This window comes from Engystomops pustulosus, chromosome 5, assembly GCF_040894005.1.
Source record: "Engystomops pustulosus chromosome 5, aEngPut4.maternal, whole genome shotgun sequence".
Taxonomy (NCBI): domain Eukaryota; kingdom Metazoa; phylum Chordata; class Amphibia; order Anura; family Leptodactylidae; genus Engystomops; species Engystomops pustulosus.
The window spans coordinates 166306186-166329116 of NC_092415.1; the positions used below are offsets into that span (position 1 = coordinate 166306186).

A 22931-nucleotide genomic window follows, 5' to 3' on the forward strand; every position below is an offset into this window, starting at 1 on the left:
TACATTCACACTGCCGTATGGAGGACGTATATACGGCCGACGTATATATGGCCGATATACGTCCTCCATAGACGGCAATGGTCGCACGGCGCCCTACGGGAGCGGTACGGTGCAGAACACGTGCGGCACCGTACCCGGGAAAAAGATAGAACCTGTCCTATCTTTTCCTGTAATACGGCGCCGTGCGCCATGTATCTCTATGGAGAGGGGCGGGGGTGAGCTGCGCTCACCTCCTCCTCCTCTCCCCGTGCACTGCCGTTGCCTGCTACGGTACGGTACGGGCGGGCAACAGCAGTGTGAATGTAGCCTTACAGTTCCAGTTTTGAGAATTTTAGCTGCACGACAACTTATATTTGAGTCCTTTGGCCCAACAGAAAAAAATGTATAGGGACCCATCATCCATAAACCCCTAGTAAATAGACACTAGCAGTCTCCACATTATGTTATTTCTCCTGGGTCCATTATTGTGCTCATGCCGGGCTCATCAGAGGTATCAGCTATTTAAGCTACATTCACAAGTCCTGTTCTTGGGCCACGTGTCTTCAGTGTGTGCCCATGAGATTTATGGCCTCTACACAGATCTGTGGAAATCTTAACCATGTGCATAGAGCCTTAACCATATGAACAATAACCTTTAATAAACCTTTGTTACTTTTGTTCAAGACTTTTGTGCCCCCCCCCCCCCCCCCCTCTGGCAGGATCAGCTCTTCGTTTAGCTTCTTATGCCCTTGTTTATATAAAAAAAAGGCTTTACAAATTATGCAAATGAGAATGAGGCCATCTGGGCTCCATTGGTGTTAAAGTCTTTTCCATAATTACTGTATTTTTCGGACTATACAGCGCACCGGATTATAAGGTGCACCATCAATAAATGCCTGCTAAAACGTATAGGTTCATATATAAGGCACACCGGATTATTAGGCGCACCTAATTTTAAGGATGAATGACCAGCAGGTGGCAGACCTGTGCACAGTTCAAGGCAGCTGTTGTCTGTAAGTATGGTTCATATATAAGGCGCACTGGACTATAAGGCGCACCTTTGATTTCTGAGACAATCAAAGGATTTTTTGTGCGCCTTATAGTCCGAAAAATATGGTAGTAAAGCCTTTTGTTGTTAAAACAAGGGCATAAGAAGCTACAAGAAGAGCGGATCCTGACAGTTTGGGCACACACCAGCCTGTCAGTGTGCTTGGTTTACAGTTCTTAATCCTGGTGGTAGTTTTCCTTTAAGTATTATTATATTTTATGTACATTCATTTGTTGTAAAGTTTCTTGCTTCATTTCTAGCTTTTTCGATCCACATGACTACAAGTTATATTACACTTTAAAGTGCTGTGAAACGAAGATACTTACTTTTTCAAGTGGATCATGAGGTACCTTAGAGTCTCATAATGTGCAGGGGGCAGGAGCATCAATGCTTCATGAACAGCTTCTAATCTCTCATCTGGGTTGGATATTTCTTTAAGAAAAAATTACAATGCATTATATCTTCTGAGGCTGAACCTTAACTTCATCTGTTACGATTATGTTAGTGATTGGCCAAGGATGGCCCAGTTGACAATGACATCATACTATGATAGATAGGTACGGTAGTTTAGAAACCAATGGCTGGATATATTGTTATAGAACAATGATGTGAAATTAATATGAAATGTTTGTTCTGCCGGTCATCAGACCATGTAAATGGGCCATAAATCTGGGACTGGTGCTGAGTCACAATGCTGTACAATGAATGAAAATGTCAGCGATTCTTGTCAATGTATTGCCACAATCTGATAACGTTATACAAATAAAAAAAAACCTTCACAAAGTCTCCAACAATAAAACTTTGATAAGCTTATCAATAATTTGCCCACATGCCAAGAGTCCCTTCCCCTGACCCTTGGTTTTCTTTTCAAAAGTCATGAAGATTGTTACACCTACAGTATATAGATGGATGAAATCACCATCTATGTATATATAAAGCAGAGGCGTATAGTATTTACCTCAGTTAATGAAATCACATGGTTATAAAACTTCTGTGGAGATGTATCAGGGCTCGTATGGCAGTTTTCTGGTGTATGAACCCTGAAATAATTACAATTATCGGGGAGCCCCTAGTAATTGGGACTATTTTCCCATGCCAAGGGGGCGTAATGGGGCTTGAAGGGGGGCACCGCGGCAGCACACTGGGCCTATGCACGGCGTTCCTGTCCCACTCCTGCACACAAGCTGCAGTGAGCAAACTTTCACAAGGGAAATTTGTTTCTTCGCCAGGTAGGACCGCGCATAGAAATATATGCTGAGAGCCTCTCGATGTAGCAATCGGCACCAGAAGGTGTATAGATTTCATGATATGCTGGTGCACATGAGCTTTCGAATCGCAGGTATCGTTGGGGAGAGATAATTATAAAATATAACTTTTATTATTCACACATTAAAAATACAACTCTCCAAAAAGGCGTGATTGTGTGTATAGACAGGATGAAAGCATAACACACAGTCGCCAAAGTTTAAGAACGGACTGTTCCACCTCAGAGTATAGAGTTAACTGAGTGGTCAGCAGGCAGGTGCATCTGCAAGGTCCAAAGATGCTCTCATTGCCCCATATTGCATTATGTGTACATGGGGCAATTAGGATAATGATTCCCTGTCTGCAATATGTCCTAATGTGCTACGTGTACTAGTGTCCTAGGGCACTAGTAGGACACTAGTACACGTAGCACATTAGGACATATTGCAGACAGGGAATCATTATCCTAATTGCCCCATGTACACATAATGCAATATGGGGCAATGAGAGCATCTTTGGACCTTGCAGATGCACCTGCCTGCTGACCACTCAGTTAACTCTATACTCTGAGGTGGAACAGTCCGTTCTTAAACTTTGGCGACTGTGTGTTATGCTTTCATCCTGTCTATACACACAATCACGCCTTTTTGGAGAGTTGTATTTTTAATGTGTGAATAATAAAAGTTATATTTTATAATTATCTCTCCCCAACGATACCTGCGATTCCCTTTCTAATTTTTGTATCCTTGGGCTATATCAAACAAAGCTCCTCAGTGATTGCACATGAGCTTTCGTATGATAAATCTTCTCCAAAGCCTTTAAACCACTTCTGCATTTTGGCCTAATTTGTGTTTTGTGAACCTGTCATGCAAATTAACCCACCCAAATAAAGGCTTCATTAAAAACTATGATTAAAAATTGATGGTTCATTTCCATGGCTGCAATAATACAAAAATCAGTTTGCAAACTTATATGCAAATCATCTGATCTGTAAGTCATTCACAGTAATTGCGTTATGCATATAAAAATGTATATGCATTGTCCTGCCTCCTTGTTCCTGGTGGGTCTAAGTGCTATGATATTCTGATGTATGGAGCATGGAGAGAGAGCTCGGTTACGTCATTTGGCACTTAAAGTCATGTGACCAGGATGACAGCATCTAAGGTCCTGTTATATCTGCAATGTCTACCTCATGTATGTATCTGATCGCAAGAAATGACAGCAACCTCCATTGAGGATGGGTAGAAGTAGAATTCTATGCAGGATGGGTAAGAGAAGAAGTCCATGCAGACATGCTGTGATTTCATGTGATTAGATATATGCCCGGTATACAATTTGCTAATGTTAGGAGGCAATGAACCTTAGATGATGTCACCCTGGCCATGCTAAGAAGAGGAATGGAAGATGGGGAGGAGAATATGTGAGGGGCCGGCCCAGCAGAACAATACTTCTTTAAATGTAAGGTCTGGTCTAATAATGTCATTAAAGGGAACCTGTCACCATATTATCACAAAAACAGGTAGTGACAGGTTCTAGACCAGATGTTTATATACCTTTGTAGCCACAACTCATAGAGCAACAGATAATAATTTAAAATATATGCTTAGAACACAATGGGGCAGGTCAGTTTTGCCGGGTTCCCCTACAAAGAGTGTAACAAAGCACATACTGAAAATGTCAGTCATGCATAATGGAATGGTGGTTCCAAAAAGACGCCAGGAGCACTTGTGGTTGTCTTCAGCCAGATCTGAAATATGAAGTCCGTGTAGGTGAATTTGAAAGCTGATTTTCTTATACATAAAAGATCAAGTCCAAAATAGGATTCTGTCTCTATTAAGGACCCCTACACAATACAATTAATGCTTTGGGAGGCAAATTGCCCCTGGAAGACTGTGTGTACATTATTAGATAGAATAAAGATGGATCTGTGTAAGTATATTCCTGGTCATAGCATGAAGGTGCATTGTGTATATGTCTGGTTATATATAAATGTATACATACACTTACTGCTAGGGGTCTTCACTTATAGGATTGGGCTCTTTCAAGTTATCGTACCCTTGATATAACCTTTCCTATTATTACTGATTTATAGCAGAACTATCCTCTTTGCTATCAGTACAAGTAGGAAGCCAACTGGCAACTTCTGATCACAGAAGAGCCAAATCATCGGTTCAGGGCCAGAGTTCATTAGTTTTACTCAGGCGGGTCAAGTGGGGTTCTCCTCTGAGTTAAGCACTGTTCTTATCATTTGATGAATGGTCTATGGACATCACCTATATTCCAATATCCAGGGATATTTATGGAAGAAATTAAAGAAACATGCCCAAAATAACTAAAAGAATAGCAACCTCCGATTTATTCAAACATTTCTAGGAGAAATAATAGAGGAATGATAATTAAAGGGGTGGCCACTCTTTTACATAAGTTGCCCATGTGACTTAACTGCCTCAATAATAATCCCTGGATCAAGTGATTCAGCATTCCTGCTACTTACTTTAGTGATGTCTGCAAACTCTCGGTGGATCTTTGTTTACATGTCTGATTAACAGCTGCAGAGACATGACTCATCCTGCTCCCCCTCCCCTCTCCCTGTGTCTGTCAGTCAGATGGACTGTGAGTGCACAGTGGGTGACGCCATTAGGACAGGCGAGAGCAATGAGGGACATGAAGCTTTGTATATATGCAGAAGCCGGAATGGTGAAAACAGAGAAAGGCTGACGCTCTGAAAGGAGGCAAAAGTACAGGTACATATATATCAGAGGTATGTCTAATGGAACAGATTAATTGAAAAGCGGCCAACCCCTTTAAACAGATTCCAGAATTGTTACAAATAAACTTAAATGCCAGGAGAGGTGACATGTCCTCTTGAAACGACTCCCCATACTTACTTGCTGCATCAATAAATTTAGAATATGTGTCATATGTGATGACTGGAATTGGTAAATCCCTGAAATACAATTTCAGTGCCCCAGCGATGATATTTATGTCTGGATAAGTAGTACCGGAAAGATCAGTCTTGTCACCATCTATAAAGAAAAAAAGATATTTAGGATCATTAGGAAAGCAGAATTGACTGCTATTTACCAAAATGGATCAGTAAGTGAGAATGAATTAACACAGACAAATTTGGCTTTCAGTATGAGTGTATTAGTATACATTTACTAGAGCTGTCAATGTTATTATATACGAGCTACAGGGAGAACAACTTGGGTGGTAGATGTTGACCCTCCAGTAATAGAGATAACAGAACTATGTACAGCATTGCTCCAGGCATGTCTCTACGGCCAGGACAGCTCTGGAAATCAGCGGGTGGAAATAGCTTTCTAAAAATATCCATTACTTAGTCCATGGTATGTCAACTGGACACACAGTGAAAGTCTGTGTAACCTGTTCTGGCCCTGATCTTCTTGCTTCTCTATTTTTAAACACTTTTCCAGACTTCCCAAGTTTTAGGTCATTTGATATTCCTGAACACACGCAAAGAATATATATATATGTGACGGCTAAAAGCCACATTTTTTGGAGATGCAATACCTTTTATAGACATCTGTAATTTTGTATTATATGGTATTCATTGGTAAATGCCACCAAATTCAGCGCTCATCCATATTTATATTTATTGGGGGGCATTTATAATACGCCGGCACTCAAAGTACTTGTCCTTTAGGTACCACAGGATAACTCTGGAGTCTTCGACTTTCTAATGTATTTGGTGGGCGGCTGCGCTGGCAGACAATTCTACGACTGTCCGGCATGGAATTGGGCTGAAGCCTGAAAACTTTAAGGCCTGAATAGCTAGTGCACAGAAGCGGGGCAGGAACACCAGCCAACTCCGCTGCTGGCCGTGACCCACTTCACGCTCACTTGGTTTCGAGATGGCGTGAAGGTGAAAATAATCACAATTACTGTAATTGAGATTATTTCAAGGCTTATATGCCAGAAAACAAGCGTACCAATCTTATATTTCTCCATTGTCTTATAAATTTTAGACATAGTGGGGCTCATTTACTAAAGGTCCACGGAGCGCATTTTCTTTGGGTTTCCCAGCGATTTGCGTTTTGCACTGAATTGCCCTGGGACTTTGCCACACGCGATCGGATTTTGGCGCATCGGTGCCGGCTTGCACGCAACAGAAATCGGGGGGCGGGCTGTCGGACAACCCGACGGATTCAAACAACGCGCGGGATTTAACATTTAGAAATGTGTCGCAAGACACGCACTTACAAGCACCGGGAAGAAGCAGGTGAACTCCGGCAGACCTCGATGCAGAAACGTCGGATGCAGGAACTCGGGCGCACGTTCTTAGTGAATCGCGGCAGACCCGAATCCTTGTCAAACAACACACCGTTGGATTGTGACAGGACCAGGTAAGTAAATCAGCCCCAGGATGTGCCCACAGTATTCCATAAACCCATTCTTCTTCTTCTTCTTATACAGTATTGTTATTATTTTATATAGGACAACCTTTTATTACTTTCATATATTGCATTAAACAAGAACAAATAAGTACATAAGACATAACCACTGGAGTGAACATGTAGAAGGAGAACCCTGCCCCTGAGGGCTCAAAATCTATATGGGAGGGTATGGCAGTGGGATTATTGAGTATTGTATGCACTGTCTGAAAGTTTCCGAGTATGGAGGGTGCACGGGTGAAGATATAGAGATCGTTGTAAGAAAAATAGACAGTAGAAGTGCCAAGCATAGGGTTCTGTAAAGAACAGAGAATACGAGTGGGACGTTGTAAAGGGATCAGGTGAGAGTTGTATGGACAGGACAGGTTGTGGACATCTTTGTATGTTGTGGTTAGTTCCATTTATATCACATAATAGCACATTTTATCTACATCTCATTTAAACAGTATATAATAAAGTATGTTCATTATAAGGCATTATACAATGTCTCAGAAGCTTAGTGTTCATCTCCATCCCATTTCTTTATAGAATATTTCCCTATTCTGTGATGCTTGCCTTGTAATGTTAGTAATGAAGTCTCTGTTCTGTATTATTCCCTCATGTCTTAATGATAATGTTCTGGACTATTTGCAATGCTTTCATCTACACTCCCAATAAACAATTAAAATCATTTTAGGAACAAAAAACTAACAGCTGCACCCATCAGGTCATTAAACTCTTCTTTTGTTCCATGAATGCCTTTTTTCATTGAATCGGCTCTGTCAACAGGGGATCAGTGAAATCCATTCATATAAGCAGGACCGGATCCAAAAACATGCCGCACCTGTTTCACATGTACTGACCATGTGACAAGGCAGCTTCTGGTTTCCAAAACCCAGTTAATGTTAAACTAACAATACTAATCTTCTAACTATCAAAAAAGCAATCGTTAGGTCTATGTGGTTTCCACAAGTACTTTTGTAACTATTACTAAATAGTAACTTTTGCATCTGTCTTTTTGCCTTCTCTCTGTCTACAGTATCTATCCATCCATATCTATCTATCATCTATTATTTTTTATTATTTTACAAAAGATAAAATCTCTCTTCAGGTAGAAAAACATTGGCCTGAATTACTCCCAGCTTGCAGTCATAGCTTCACGAATAGGATGATGTAAAAAAGCCTTCATTGTATAGTTATTCATACAGAATGTCAATTGTTAAAGGAAATCTATTCTGAAGTAGTTCCCGATGCAGATTACCCCTCCCTGCAGCAGTCGCTTCCCGTTTTTGCCTAATTCTGGGATGCAGTTGCTTCCAAAATAAACTTTAATAAAACATTATGCTAATTAATTTAAGAGGCTACTGGGGGCGTGTAGTGCTTCATAGCACTCTGGGGCCAAAGCATACGCCACACCCCAGTAGATATTACAGTTCACACTCTGTGCAAGCGCGGTAGCTCCTGCCGTTCGGCTGGAGATGCACCTGCTGTTTGAGAGCGCTGCGCATGCGCAGTAGCTCCTATAAGTCTACTGACGGTAGGCATCAATGAAGCAGGGACGTTTGTGAGCTACTGCACATGCGCAGTGCTCACAAACAGCAGGCATGTCTCCGGCTGAGGGGCTACTGTGCTTGCGCAGAGCTCTACTGTAGCCAGAGATGTGCTGAAAGTAATATATGGATGAGCGTGTACTGAAATTGCTACTGGGGGTGTGGCGTAGTGCTATGAGGCTACTACACGCCCAGTAGCCTCTGAAATTAATTAGGATAATGATTTAATAAAGTTTATTTTGGCAGCTGTATCCCTGAATTGGGCAAAACAGGATGCATCTGCTGCAGGGAGGGGAAATCTGAATCGGGAACTACCAGAAAGGAGTTTCCCGATAGTAGATTTCCTATAAAGATGGCAGATTTCGGATAAAGTGGATTCTTAGCTCAGGTTGAACTCTGCACTCTTTACCATGTATCATGGCAGCAAGCACCTGTTTGTCCCTGGGGACAAACATGGATTCCTCAAATATGATTACCAGCTAAAATCTGCAGTGGCAGTACAGACTTAAAGGGGTTGTCCCAAATTTTCCAGTTAGAGGTAAACAAGGTAATTGTTGAGAGTCTGACTGCTGGGACTCCAACCAATTACAAGAATGGGACCTCTCTACCAGTAGTATGGAAGTGTCAGAAATAGCAAAGCACAGTGATCAGGTATATCCGGCACTGACATAAACAGTGAATGGTAGCACCGCAGAGCTCTACAATTTTGGGTATTCCCATACTACCAAATAGTGCTGCCTGTCCTTTTGCTCAAACATATAGTCCGTTTCTTGTGATCTTTGGGGTCCCTGGACCCTCAACAATCAAGATAAGAAATAACTTGAAATCTTGGGCAACACCTATAAATCTCATCCACATATAGCACAGGTTAAAGGTTGAATGCCTTGATGTTAATTTAATATTTATCCACCCTAGATCTGTGCATGTGTACCTATCTGTGGAGTATACTGTATATACTTGTATTGTTTAATGGACATGTATGTACATTTGTGTTGGGTTCTGAACATTAACCCTCCTTTCATGGGTTACAAAGGTCATATTTCTTATACTATGCAGCCCCAGAACGCTTTCACCTGCCCCCACCAATCTATTTTAAGCACAGTTGTCAAATACATATCGAATCAGTGCAAGTATGGGAATGGGGATTGGGTTTAGGCTCAACAGAGCCTTTAAAAGAGGTTAAAATAAGGCCATAATTCTGTCCAGAGCTGAAAATCCCTAAAATCTGTAACTAGGTAGTGGTCATCTCTCATGTATATCCCTTTATCACTAGGCAGGTAATATGATTAGGTTTTACTTTATGAAAAGACAGAGCTTCTTGTGAAACCCAAAACCATTTTCCGAGCAGGAATGTGCATGAATATTTGAAGACGACATCTTATTTGTAGTATCAGGATTGAATACCACATCACAGAGCAGTATCAAAACTTTCAGCTCCAATGAACAGGTTGCAATCCACATTGTGCTGGTGAAACTGTATCCCCAGTGCCTTTTCCCATCTTACGGATAATATTAGACTGTGCTCTATTTTTACTTTGAAATATTAATGGAATATATTAGTCATTATGGAAAATAATGACATTTGGGGGAGTGCTTAGACTAGCAGGAAGTTTGTGCAAACGCTTGTGAAAAGTTTTTGTTTACTTTTTGCAATTTATATTTGTGACCCCCAGCGATCAGAAGAACAGGACTGATGAATGGGAATCACGTTCTCACTAATGGGTGATAGATGCGCTGTGCTCAGCTATCTCCAAAACTACAATAGACAGTGAATGGGGCAGCAGTGAGACCCTCCCCAATCACCTTGTTATCCCTTATCCTGTGGATAGGAGATAACTTTTAAGCTTGGGACAATAGCTTTAGTTTCTGACAATCATGGATTCTGTGCCAGTTTATGTGCTCCCTATGATGTCCCAAACCCACCGGCCTTTCCCATACAGATTCTGACTGACATCTCTGTTATCTCAGGTAGAGCAATAGAGTACATTAAAATCTAATTGTAACTTTCTGTCACCTATCTATACAAGCTTCATATGGGGTCCTGAAGAGAAACAGAGGTTGATGGGTGTGATGGTCTTGAAGAACCTAAACCTGAGCTAAGCAGTGGCCTCCCAAAGCTACTTCAGTGTCCTCCAACTCCAGATTTAGGTCCCTGCCTTATTTATAGTACTGGTCACTTTATATCTAAGGCTACAGGTCCTGGACATGATTCAACCCACTAGACCTTCTTAGGTTTAACAGATCTGAAATCCCCTATTCCAGCTCTCGCTTATCCCTGTATATGCATTCACAACTCTGCTCTTACAGCCCACAGACAAATTAGATATATATCTGTCAGATCTGCCTTGCTGGGCTAAGCTGATCATCTATGTGGACTTTTGACAGTAGATATTAGTGGAGATAAGGGTTGAAAACTATAGTTGTCCAGAAAGGTAGCTATTGGCCAACGTCCGGTAAGTTTCCAACTCAAGTGTATGGGGTCTTTACTGTACGCGAGTCCATCTTCATAATTGGGAGCAGGTTATAATTTTTCCTTCTTTGATGCCAGGTGCAGATGATCAGGTGAAATATATATATATGACTATGAATTATTGATCTGACAGCTCACCTCGATCAAATGCCATTTTTACATCTTCAATGTGCTCAGTAAAACCCGAGACCCGGTAAAGACCTTCTGACTTTAAACCTGAAAATAAAAGGATAAAAAAATGAGAAACGACATAAATCATTAATAAACAACTAGAAATTAATATGAGCATAGTAATCAATGCAGTTATCTGCTGTCAATCAATAGGATTATTTCCAGTGTACATGTAGCTGTGCAATAGACACATGGGTGCATTGGGCAGACACTTTTTGCTGAGCAGAGGGACCCTATAAGAACTCACAACCTGACTCCAGTGTTTGCCTAAATAATCAAATTTGCCACTATAACACCTGAAACCAGAGAATGACCAATTCCACTGTTATGTTATAGAAAAAATTAGCTAACATGACTTGTGTCGCATTTATCAATATTTGTAGAAATACATTTTTAGAAATAATAACAACAATTTTAAAATGAAAAGTACAACGGGTTCACCAGAATATGGCATGACTTTGGTAAAGTGGGTATAACTTATGAGACAATACTGATTTTCAGTGCAATTTTCTGAAGTAAACTACCGTATGTTAAATCATCCTGTATCATCATCCTGTATCGGTCAGTGTCATAAATCTGACATATCTTAAGACTGTCCAGTCTAACTTTAAAGTGTACAGTATGTATGGATTACTTCCCCCCCTACCACTGTGTGTAAAAGCTTCCTCTGCTACAGTCAGATTATAGCAGGCAGAGGGAAGGGGGAAGTGCTGAAGGATCAGGGGAGGGGACACAGTGTAACAGTCTGTGAAGCTACAGTAGGGGGGCTCACCAAAGGACTGTTCAGGCTCATTAGCATGATTTTAAATGTTGGTTTTGGAAGGAAGAAGGCCATAGTTAAGAAATATAAGAAGATTACTACAGTCACAGTGCCTGGATCTATGAGTATGTTTCACTGGAATATCATGCTTGGTTTTGATGCTAAATTTTCTTTAAGCCAGAAGATCATATCCTTTAACTTACAAACATAACTTGTGCTATATCTAATGTCAATGTGGTGTAGAAAACCACACGTCAACTGATCAGCACTGGAGACCACCAGGAGGATTCCTGAGCAGACCACATCCTAATCTACACCAGATGTTTATAAGACGGATAGTCAGGAATATTACAGTCATATGACATTCTTATGACAAGCCTTTTTGTGTTACTTTCTGATTTTTAGCAGGGGTTTCTCCTTTGATTCACATACAGGCAGTCCCCAGGATACGTAAAAGATAGGTTCCATAGATTTGTTCTTAAGTTGAATTTGTATGCAAATCGAAACTGTATATTTTATAATTGAAGATCCAAATGTTTTTTTCCCCAGTGACAATTGGAGTTTAAAAATTTTTTGCTGTAATGGGACCAAGGATTATCAATAAAGCTTCATTACAGACATCTTACAGCTGATCATTGCAGTCTGGGACTATAGTAAAGCTTCCAGAGAGCTTTGCCAGAGGTCACAGTGGGCAGAGGGGTCCGTCTCTAACTAGGGGTTGTCTGTAAGTCGGGTGTCAATAAGTAGGGGACTGCCTGTATTTGTTTTCATGAGCAACACATGAAATTTTTATTATTAAGTGAAAATATATATTGCTTACTCATAACTGAAGGGCTCATTCTCAGATGGTGGAGTAACTTACTTTCCACACACTGTGGTACGGTAGTTATCCGTGCCTTCCTGAATACTTGTATCACAGATAGAGTCATAGTTGGTTGATCAGCTTTGACTGATAATAGAAAATGTAGCATGGTTACATGTCTCCTACCTCATTAGCCTCCACCTTTCAGGGAAAGGGTGGTCCAATACACAATGTTCATATTCCCCTATTGGATAATCCATTAGTATATATAATTTTATTCTATTTATACTATGTATATCTACTACTTTTAATTGTGTAATATTTTAGACAGCATAACATGTGCAGTATTTATGATCTTGCTTACACTGTACTTATGAAAGTGTTTGAAGAGCAAAACTAAGTAACAATAGACAGTTATACAATACAGTAAAAGGGCTCCAATGAAAAAAGAAAATGTTGAAAAAGTCACAAGTTTCGGCATAGGTCATGCTACATGTTTACTTTTCCCAGCTATAATGAAGAGTTAGTGTTTGCAGCAGAGTTTTCCGACTTGCCTTAAGAAACCATCTTCTAGTGATCAGCGGAACACAAGCATTAATGTCACAATGATTTACTCAGGGTTCTGGACACACGTCATATAGAAGTCTAGTTTAGGGCCATTCCTTTCTAAATAAAATTAGCTGAGCTCTCAAATGCCTAAATGAATTACTGAGGGGGACCTGCCTAACTGGATTACTAAGGGAGACCTGCCTAAATGGATTACTAAGGGGGGACCCTGCCTAAATGCATTAGAGGTCCACAGTGTGGTCAGTTGTGGTGTAAGGGTATATGATAAGGGCATAAGGGTATATGATAAGGGCATAAGAGCATATGATATATGCACGGGGCGCAGTGTGAAGGGTATATATGATATATGTGGAGGGCACAGTGTAAGGGGTATACAGGCAGTCCCCAGGTTACATACAAGATAGGTTCTGTAGGTTTGTTCTTAAGTTGAGTTTGTATGTAAGTCGGATCTGTATACTTTATAATTGTATCTCCAGACAATATTTTTTTTGTCTCTGTGACAATTGGATTTTAAAAATGTTGGGTTGTCATAAGAACCAGGATTAACAATAAATTTTAATTGCAGACACCTGTGATAACTGTTATAGCTGATTATTTTATCCTGGGACCAAAGTAAAGTAAATTTAAAAAATCCAGAGGTCCGTTTGTAACTAGGGGTCGTCTGTAAGTCAGGTGTTCTTAAGTAGGGGACCGTCTGTATATGATATATGTGGAGGGCACAGTGTGGGAAGGTGTGGTATCATGGGTATAAATGATATATAGGTGTGTAATGTGTGGTCAGTTGTGTTATAAGGGGTATATATGATATAAATGAAGTCAGGTGAGAGAAGTACGGTATATAGGATGATGCTAATGTCTGTATTATATACCGCAGAGATTAATCGTGGTTGGAAGAAATCACCTGGAAGATCAGACCGAAAAGAACCTCATTAGTAAGTCATTGGGGGTCATTTACTAAGGGCCCGATTCGCGTTTTCCCGACGTGTTACCCGAATATTTCCGATTTGCGTGGATTTTCCCTTAATTGCCCCGGGATTTTGGCGCACGTGATCAGATTTTGGCGCATCGGCACCGGCATGCACGCGACGGAAATCGGGGGCGTGGCCGAAAGAAAACCCGATGGTTTCGGAAAAACCGCCGCATTTTTTAAAAAAAATGTGTCGCGAAACTTGCACTTACCTTCACCAGGTATAGGCCGGTTAATTTCAGGGCATTCCAGTGGGCCTTGGGGAACTTCAGCGCAGCAGCGACATCTGGTGGACGGCGGAGGAACTGCCTTAGTGAATCGCCGGAAGACCTGAATCCACCGCAGAGAACACGCCGCTGGATCGCGAATGGGCCGGGTAAGTAAATCTGCCCCACTGTATTACACTGCGGCCTCTGTGCAGGACTGGTATCTACTACTTTATAGTTACTATATGGTGATAAATACTGGTCTGTGTGTATAGGTTTCCATTTAGTATTGCACTATTATTCAATCATTGGGGCTCATGTATCTGGCTTTGTCCATCCGTTTTTTGGGACTTTTCTTGGTTTTTCTGCTGGTCAGATGTATCTTGGTGGTTTCTTTTAAATTGATACATGTGGCGCTTGGTCTGTAGTGAATTAGTGGAGTCACAAAAAGTTGCAACTTTCACATCTAGATTCAGGTGATAACTCAGAGAACTGCCGAAAACTAGACATTTGTGAACTTTGAAGGGAAGCTGTTTAAGGTGCAAACAAAGTTGCAAATGAGCACAAGCACCAGGAAAAGTCTCAAAAATGATAAAAAATGTTTGATACGTGTGCCCCTTTATGTAATGATCATGGTCATGATGTAGCTTATTACTTGGCCTGTGTACAGAGGTATTATTAGTGATATTGTTCTTTGCATGATGTGTCACTGTCACTGCCCCTTAAAGAGAACCTTCCCCCACCTCATTTACTTAAAGATGTGAATATCTGCCCATCTTCAGGGTCAGACATTTGATTTATAGCAATAACTTGCACCAAATTCTTTAGGGACCTTTTCTTATAGATTCTGCTTATGCCTTTAAGATGTAATTATGAAGTGTCACTTCCCAATAAAGTATTCAGGATCCCAACATCTATAGGCAAACACTATAGTTGTAATTGTGTGTTGCAGTAAAGAGGTTATTGTCCATAAGTGGTATTAAGATGAATAGAGAGGAGGGTTCATGAGTGACAATCTTCTCAATTCATTCGAGGTACAACAGACCCCAATTCTTGTAATCCCAGCACTGAGATCCTCGTTGATCAGCAAACTGACTGTGATCCTGTGGATAGGGTAAAACTTGTCGAGACTGGAAAACCCTTGAAAACGTATAAATTGAAAACAAAAAAAAATGACACCATGATAATAACCGTACCTCTGCTCTCAATCTCTTGGATGCACATGTCCACAACCATTGGCCTGGGAGTATTGTGTGCTTTCACCAGTGTAGTAAGATCACAGCTGTACACTTTCTTGATGCGTTTCAGATCTGGTTGGCAGTCATTGGGCACATATTTTGAACACTGCTTATGTACATTCAACCCACAGTCTGCAAATATAAAATAGTAAAAGAATAAAGGGATAAATAATTAATATATACATTTAATAACAATAAACGCATATATACAGTACATACAATTTTTTTTACTCTATAAAGTTAATTCACAATTCACTGTCAGAGATGCCACTGGGCCTATACTCTAAAAAGGCCAACAAGCCACTGTACAAAATTTTAATCTCCTTGTACATCTCCCAATTTAAACAGCATAATTCTTACTCTGTGCCTTGAGATTTATGATACAAGCTGACAGAAGTGCGCTTCTTCGGACAATACCTTTTTAATGTCAGAAGCAGCAAAAGGTCAAAATATAGTCAATTAACTAAGGCCATAGAGAAATGAGTAACTGCAAGAGTTACAGAATGGTCCTTTTACAACGTTCAGAGAAGACAATGGGGGGGGATTTACTAATTGTGGCGCAAGCACGTCTGTCGGCATCGGAGATCAGTCTCCGCAAAGCACAGCCAGATGTATTTAAGTGGGGCAAGGCTGTTAGTAATTAATGGGTAGACGGAACTGATCAGTCGGGCGCCATAAAAATGCCGACATCAATGAGATGTGCGCCAAAATCTTACATGGACTGCGCCTTAATTTTGCTAACTGACCAATTTTTGCACCAAAAATTGCGCCTAAAAATTCCGACAAAATACACATAAATGTGGAGGATAACATGGAAACGTTAGGCCACGCCCAATTGCGAAAAAAAACCCTGGAGGAGTCGGAATAGTCAGAAACATCTGTTCTTTCTGGCGCAAACTCATTATAAATGATTCGCAACAGTTCTGTGCCAAAAAAACATTAAAATCCCGGCATTTTTTTGGAGCAGATGCGATAATACATGTGCCCCATTGTCTGATGTCTGATGTAATGTATATGGCTGGTAGCTACATAATACAACATAGGTGTCTTCTATATATTGACTTCATCAGTTGCAACTAAGCTGCCTTGAAAGAAAATATTTTTGATATGTTGTTTATAAAACATATTCACATTTTTTAGGGGAAAGGTCTGTGTCATTAATTTTTAAGACCCGGATAATTAACCTGGCTGCTAGTCCTACATCAATGTGTCCTGTCATCTGCTGCAGAAGAAGAGGAAACTTTGGGTTCAGCTACAAGCTTAGCGAGAAAAGCCACTCTGGAAAACACACTGTGGAAAACTGCTGTACAATCATGCATGGTCATGGCGCCATAGGTTTTTGAAAAATGGTTATTAGTTTAAATGTCAAAAATAAAGGCTTCAACGTAATAAAGCAAACTCTTCCTCTAAACCTACATTGAACCTTATATAATAATCCATTGAAATACATTCCAGAGGGTACAATCCAGATTTCCATAAAACCCTAGTAACTAATTGTTACCCTTCTTTTAACTAAACATTGTTCCCCTTAGATTCCCATATATTCAACTTTATAATTTTACCTGGTATCCAAGGATGTTTATAGCGAGTCGAGGTGTGCTTGACCTCCTCAGGCTGAGTCCAGCAGCTCCTCCCCATGCTTTCTTTACATTATAAGCTGTACATCAAGCATATATCTCATGAAATCACAACATATTATATCACATGAAATCACAGCAACCTGCATGGAGAGAAGGCAGGCGTACTGTGATTTTTTATGTGGTCAGATATGTGTATGGTGCACAGTTTGCTAATGTTCAGAGGCTAAAGGATCTGTGAGGGTGTCACCCTGGTCACATGACATTAGGTCATGCCCCCTGATTTGCTCTATAAATCACTAGATACCGGGCAAGTTTATAACTCTGATTTTATGGGGATGTGAGGGAAACAATTTTTAGTTAAAAGAAGGGTGTAGTTAGTTACAAGGGCTCCATAGGAACCAGCATTTGTGAAAAATTTGCTGACAGGTGTCCTTTAAATTAAATGTGAATGCCCAGATGGGAATACCCCTTTAAATTAATTATTATTTAGGCCTCCAAATCTTGAGAGATATTTTAATATGATCTCAGGCTCTTAGAAAATAGAGCAAACAGGTAACAGTCTACCGTTTCTTACACTACATCATACCAATAGTAAGTGAGATTATTGGACTTTCCTTGGTAGATGTTAATTGGATGCCAGTCAACAAGCAGACCATAAATAACCTGCCAGGATTTCTCAGGGGCAGAAAGGCAAAGAGGCAAGGGCAGCTTTATGCTATTATCACTGAATAATAAACAAGATTTTTGTAACCAAAAAAAGCATAAAATCTCCGTATGATGTTGCTGTTTCAGAAATCTGCTTTATATTAGAAAACCACCCACCCCTGGCTACAGCTTTATCTCGGATATCTTCAGCTGTGACAAGTATTAAGTCCTACATATATCTAATATAAATAGCTGTAATGCAGAACGCCAAATTATTTTCTGTCTAGTACTCCTTCAGAAGGCATGTTGACTCCATAACCTAGATCTCTCTGAGTGATTACATAGGAAATATTTGGCATTTGGCATGCTTATTTCCTGACAAATGAACCATTTACAGAAGATGTAGATTGAAGTAATAGACAAGGATGTATGTCTGGCAAGGCTGGCACAGCAGTGTGAGGCTAATCGGAGTTGGCACAACATCAGGGTTAATGATCCCATCCAGTTGAGCTGTGTTATGCGATTTTTTTTATTTATGCAGCCAAATAAAACTTCTTTCCTTTTACTTCTCTAAGATGTAAGTGTTGATTCATAAACTGGCTGGAACATGTCAGCAGGCGAAACACTAAAAAAGTCAGGGCAGACTTTTATAGAAAAACCAAAGATAGGCATTTAAACATTTGGCTTCAAATACAAATTCCCATGTGAGTTTCCAAGCAAAAAATCCTACATGCAACAATAAATACTTATAAACTTAGTTACCAGCAGTCTAAGGGTCCTTAAAACTATGTCTGTATGACTAGGTTCACATGGTGCTTTTTGTATGCGCTCAGCGAATACAAAGTTATACACTCAGATGGCAGATGGTAGTATACATTTTACATTAAGCTACATCTTTCCATCCTGCTCCCGCCTGCTTATTGACACATATGCTCAGCAGAGGTGCACTTAGGGGTGGCATATATGTTGGAGAAGGCTAAAATGCAACAAAAAGGGCTAAGGAGGCCGACAAAACCTCCAGCTACAGAAGATACCACTTATGTTGGGTTAACATCTCGTTTTTGCCATAGATTGTAAGGAAACTCCCGGCGCATTCCCGACGTGTCCTTACAACATATGGCACAGACATATCCCACTGTATGCTTATCCTACTGTAGGAAACGTCACCCAGAGTGTACACAACAGCAGCTGGAGATTGGCTGCTGTAGATGTACAGGGTGTTTACCCAGTGATGTCACTGTCCTTATATGTGACATCACCAGTGTCCTCCCTCCAACTGAGCAATGTATCCGCTCAGTGAGGCTGGAGGAGAATGCAATACGTTGTATCCACTCACCATCGGCTTCTACTGCCTACACTGAGTGTATATGTTTCTCAGCAGGCTTGCTATGTCTTTCCATCCTGTCTTTTTTACAGTATATGTAAACTATGCCAGTATAGACCAATGGATACAAAATGTGAACCCAGCCTTATGAAAAGAAATTACACAAAAGACTTGTCCACATAGTTAATATGTGGCATATCCACAGGAGAAGTGAAAGAAGAGAGCAACATGTCACCTATCAATTTACTCTCCGCCTGGATATGGCTGTGGCGCCCAGGTTTATATTGATGTGTTATATGGCTGAGCTTGAACGTGGCCTCTTCCTTTCATTTCTTTGTTGGTGCTGTACATACACCATAAATGTTCAAGGATAGCATGAGAGGCAAGGACAAAGCAAATTATTCCGGATATCAATTCATTCCAGAACCTAATACTGTGCTCAATGACAGAAGTAGGGGTTTTTACCCTTTAATGAGTGAACATGGGGCCATTAAAATAACATAATGTTTTCCATCAACAGAACCTATTAAATCTAATTACAAATTTATGAAATTTTTCACTAATCACGCAATAAGCTATTGTCGTCAGTAAACCCCTCCAATATTCAAAAGGAAGAAAAAGTTTTATTCTTTCCCATGTCTTCCTTTCTGAATTTACATTTTAATAAAGTTCTGTATCTAAGTGGAAGGGTCCAAAGGGATTAACGTACCACCTCAAGAACTGGCGACACAAAGTCATGTGTTTTTTCCACAGAAGAATCTAACCACAGGCTACAAAATAACGATGAACTTGAACAACCCTTTCATCCAATTATACATCAATGACTGGCCTGGAAAGCCCTAGGGGCATCTTTCAATTAGGAACAAAATAATTTTAATTTGTCAAGGCAGTCTAAGTCAAATCAAGCATAATGCATGACATGGACAGTGAGCGCTGCTCATACCGGAGGGTATACATCTATGAAAGGATTATGAAGCATCTACAGTAGATATCCACACTATTTATGTCACAGGCTTGTCATCGGATACAGAAGCCACTTAAAGCTGCCATGAGTATAATGGTCTAGAATCTTTATGGTTGGTAGCTATTCATCCCAAATACGGGGAACGGAAATTCACAATGCTGATATTTGGCATCAGTATGCCTGGAGTAGTAACTGAGCTGGCAATGACTTAAGAACTCAAAGGGAACCTGCCAGCAAAAATAAATACTTCATTGAAAGTTATAAATAAAAAGCATTGCCCTTATCCCTAAATGGTTCCTTTACATGGCTCCAATGTTAAAAATCGGTTTGTAAACTTATATGCAACTCACCTGTGCAATCATACATATTGATTATTCGCTGCTCTGCCTCCCTTCCTGTTCCTGATTGACAGGTCTCACTGCTACCATCATGTTGCCGGTATGGAGCTAGTACATTGGGATTGTCTGGCAATATTTTACTACAGACATATTTAGCTGCCTTTACCTTCCCATGTAGGAGCTGTAGGAAATTCTACACAATCATTGCTGGTATTTTGAGAGAGAGTAACACAGACAGGGGATGTGTGTGACAAATCACATCTCTACAGGATAGTGACTAAGTTGCTGATCAGTGGGGGTCTCTCGTTTTGCCTTTTGTTTTTGTCTTTCCCTTTTCAGCATTTGCTTGTTGGAGAACAAAGAGACTTTTTCAAGATTTTTGAACCAATAAATATACAAACATACCATTGCTTCTGCTTTTAGTCTTGTACCTATTGCCCAGTGTGAATCCTGAATTCACATGAGGCAATAGAGTCTAATTTGGAGTCTGCCTGTAAAACTCTCTACCAGCTGCAAGGAAAAACAGAAGCCCTGAGAGCTATGATGTGTAGTTTGTATGCTCCTAAAATAAATTATTTTGGACACAGTAGGTGGAGTATGTTTACTAATCGTTTTCAATGACCCAATAAATGCCCACTTTAGCATTCTGCTTACTTTACCAGCTAAATCACATCTCCTTTTCTGGAAGGTACATGCTAAACATGTCCATAGACAATACAGACAGACAGAAGCATTCTTCTTGCCTTTCTCTGCTTAGTCTATGTCGCACTAGATGAACATTAGATGAAAAACACAGTAGATTGTGTTTTACATTCTGCTCTTCCTGATCTGCTCTTCCCCTTAATCTATGAGGGATGGATACAACTGTGTGGCATCCATCACTGGTCTCTGCTGAACGTATGCTTTGTCCCTAGTAACTGTAAGGGCAGTTACGTCATTCGATAGACACCAGGCAGTGGGATATATTGTAACCCTCCCCTCCCGACATATCTTTACAATGGAGCAGAAAAAGAAGATGTGAATCTAGCTTTACATTATTATGTATTTTATGTATGGCTTATGTGCATTTTTACCCATTTGAACAGGCTGCAGACATCATCCCTGTTTCCATACTGGGTAACCCAAACACAGACATAACAAACATGCAAAAAGTGAATCATAATGTGGGAGTCCAGTGAAGAGGTTACAAAAAGGTCAGAAATTGCTTCATGCTTCTCATCAGTGTCTGCAGGAATTAGCCTTCCGTCTGTGTATATTTTGCACAACATAGATTTCATCTGCCAACTTTAACTTCCAGACGGATGATTTTTAAAAATATCCACGAAAAAATGTAAGTAAACAAACTGCATATGGCCAATAAACACAAAGGGGGAAATGTATTAATCTGAAATTAATTTTGCCACATTTCAGAAATGGAACAAAATGAATTGGATATTTTAAACTTTTGTAAAAAAATAAACTGAAAAGTGAAACGTGCAATATTGTTTGGCCCCTTTACATTCAGTGCAGCAAACTCACTCCAGAAGTTCAGTCTCTGATTTCTGATTGATTCAATGTTGTCCTAAATGACTGATGATAAATATAACCCCGTGTAATCAGGTCTCCGTATAGATACATCTGCTCTGTGATAGTCTCAGGGTTCTGCACCATGAAGACCGAGGAACACACCAGGGAGGCTGGATTTGGATACAAAAAGATTACACAAACTTTAAACATCGCAATGAGCCGTGTGCTAGCAATCATATTGAAATGGAAGGAGTATCAGACCACTGCAAATCTATCAAGACCCAGTTGTCCCTCTACACTTTCATCTGAAACAAGGAGAAAACTGATCAGAGATGCAGCCAAGATGCCCATGATCCCTCTGGATGAACTGCAGAGATCTAAAGCTGAGGTCGGGGAGTCTGTCCATAGGACAACAATCAGTCGTACACTGCACAAATCTGGCCTTTATGGAAGAGTGGCAAGAATAAGCTATTTCTCAAAGATATCCAGAAAAAGTCTCATTTACAGTTTGTCACAAGCCATCTGGGAGACACCAAACATGTGGAAGAAGGTGCTCTGGTCAAATGAAACCAAATTTGAACTTTTTGGCCACAATGCCAAACTATAACAGAGTTCATCACCCTGAACGCACCCTAAACACACCTTCCGCACTCTCACACATGGTGCTGGCAGTATCATGGTTTGGACCTGATTTTATTCAGCAGGGACTGGGAAGATGGTTAAAATTGATGGGAAGGTGTATTGAGGCAAATACAGGACTATTCTGGAAGAAAACCTGTTGAAGTATGCAAAAGACCTTAGACTGGGACGGAGATTTATCTTGCAACAAGACAATGATCCCAAACATAAAGCAAAATCTACAATGCAAGGTTAAAAAAAAGTATCAAGGTGTTAGAAAGGCCAAGTCACAGTCCAGGCCTGAATCCAATTAAGAATCTGTGGAAAGAGCTAAAAACTGCTGTTCACAAATGCTCTCCATCCAATCTCACTGAGCTCGGGCTGCTTTCCAAGGAAGAATGAGCAAGAATTTCAGTCTCTCAATGTTCAAAACTGATATGGACATAACCCAAGCAACTGTAATTGCAGAAAAAGGTGTCGCTACAACGTATTAACTTAATATTGCACACCCCACTTTTCAGTTTATTATTTTTTTTACTAAAGTTTAAAATATCCAATA

At 40.3% G+C, this 22931-nt stretch overlaps 1 protein-coding gene across 2 annotated transcripts in view; it reads right to left on the reverse strand.

Moving 5' to 3' along the window:
• The window catches only part of CHN2 (chimerin 2), a 219834-nt gene that overhangs the window by 9613 nt on the left and 187290 nt on the right, over positions 1–22931 (reverse strand). For both annotated transcript variants that reach the window (XM_072153703.1, XM_072153704.1), the window contains exons 9-12: positions 15356–15529; positions 10825–10902; positions 5161–5298; positions 1354–1459 (exon numbers count right to left, since the gene is read on the reverse strand). In XM_072153703.1, the coding sequence (XP_072009804.1) occupies positions 1354–1459; positions 5161–5298; positions 10825–10902; positions 15356–15529 (496 nt within the window). The remainder of the gene's footprint in view (positions 1–1353; positions 1460–5160; positions 5299–10824; positions 10903–15355; positions 15530–22931) is intronic.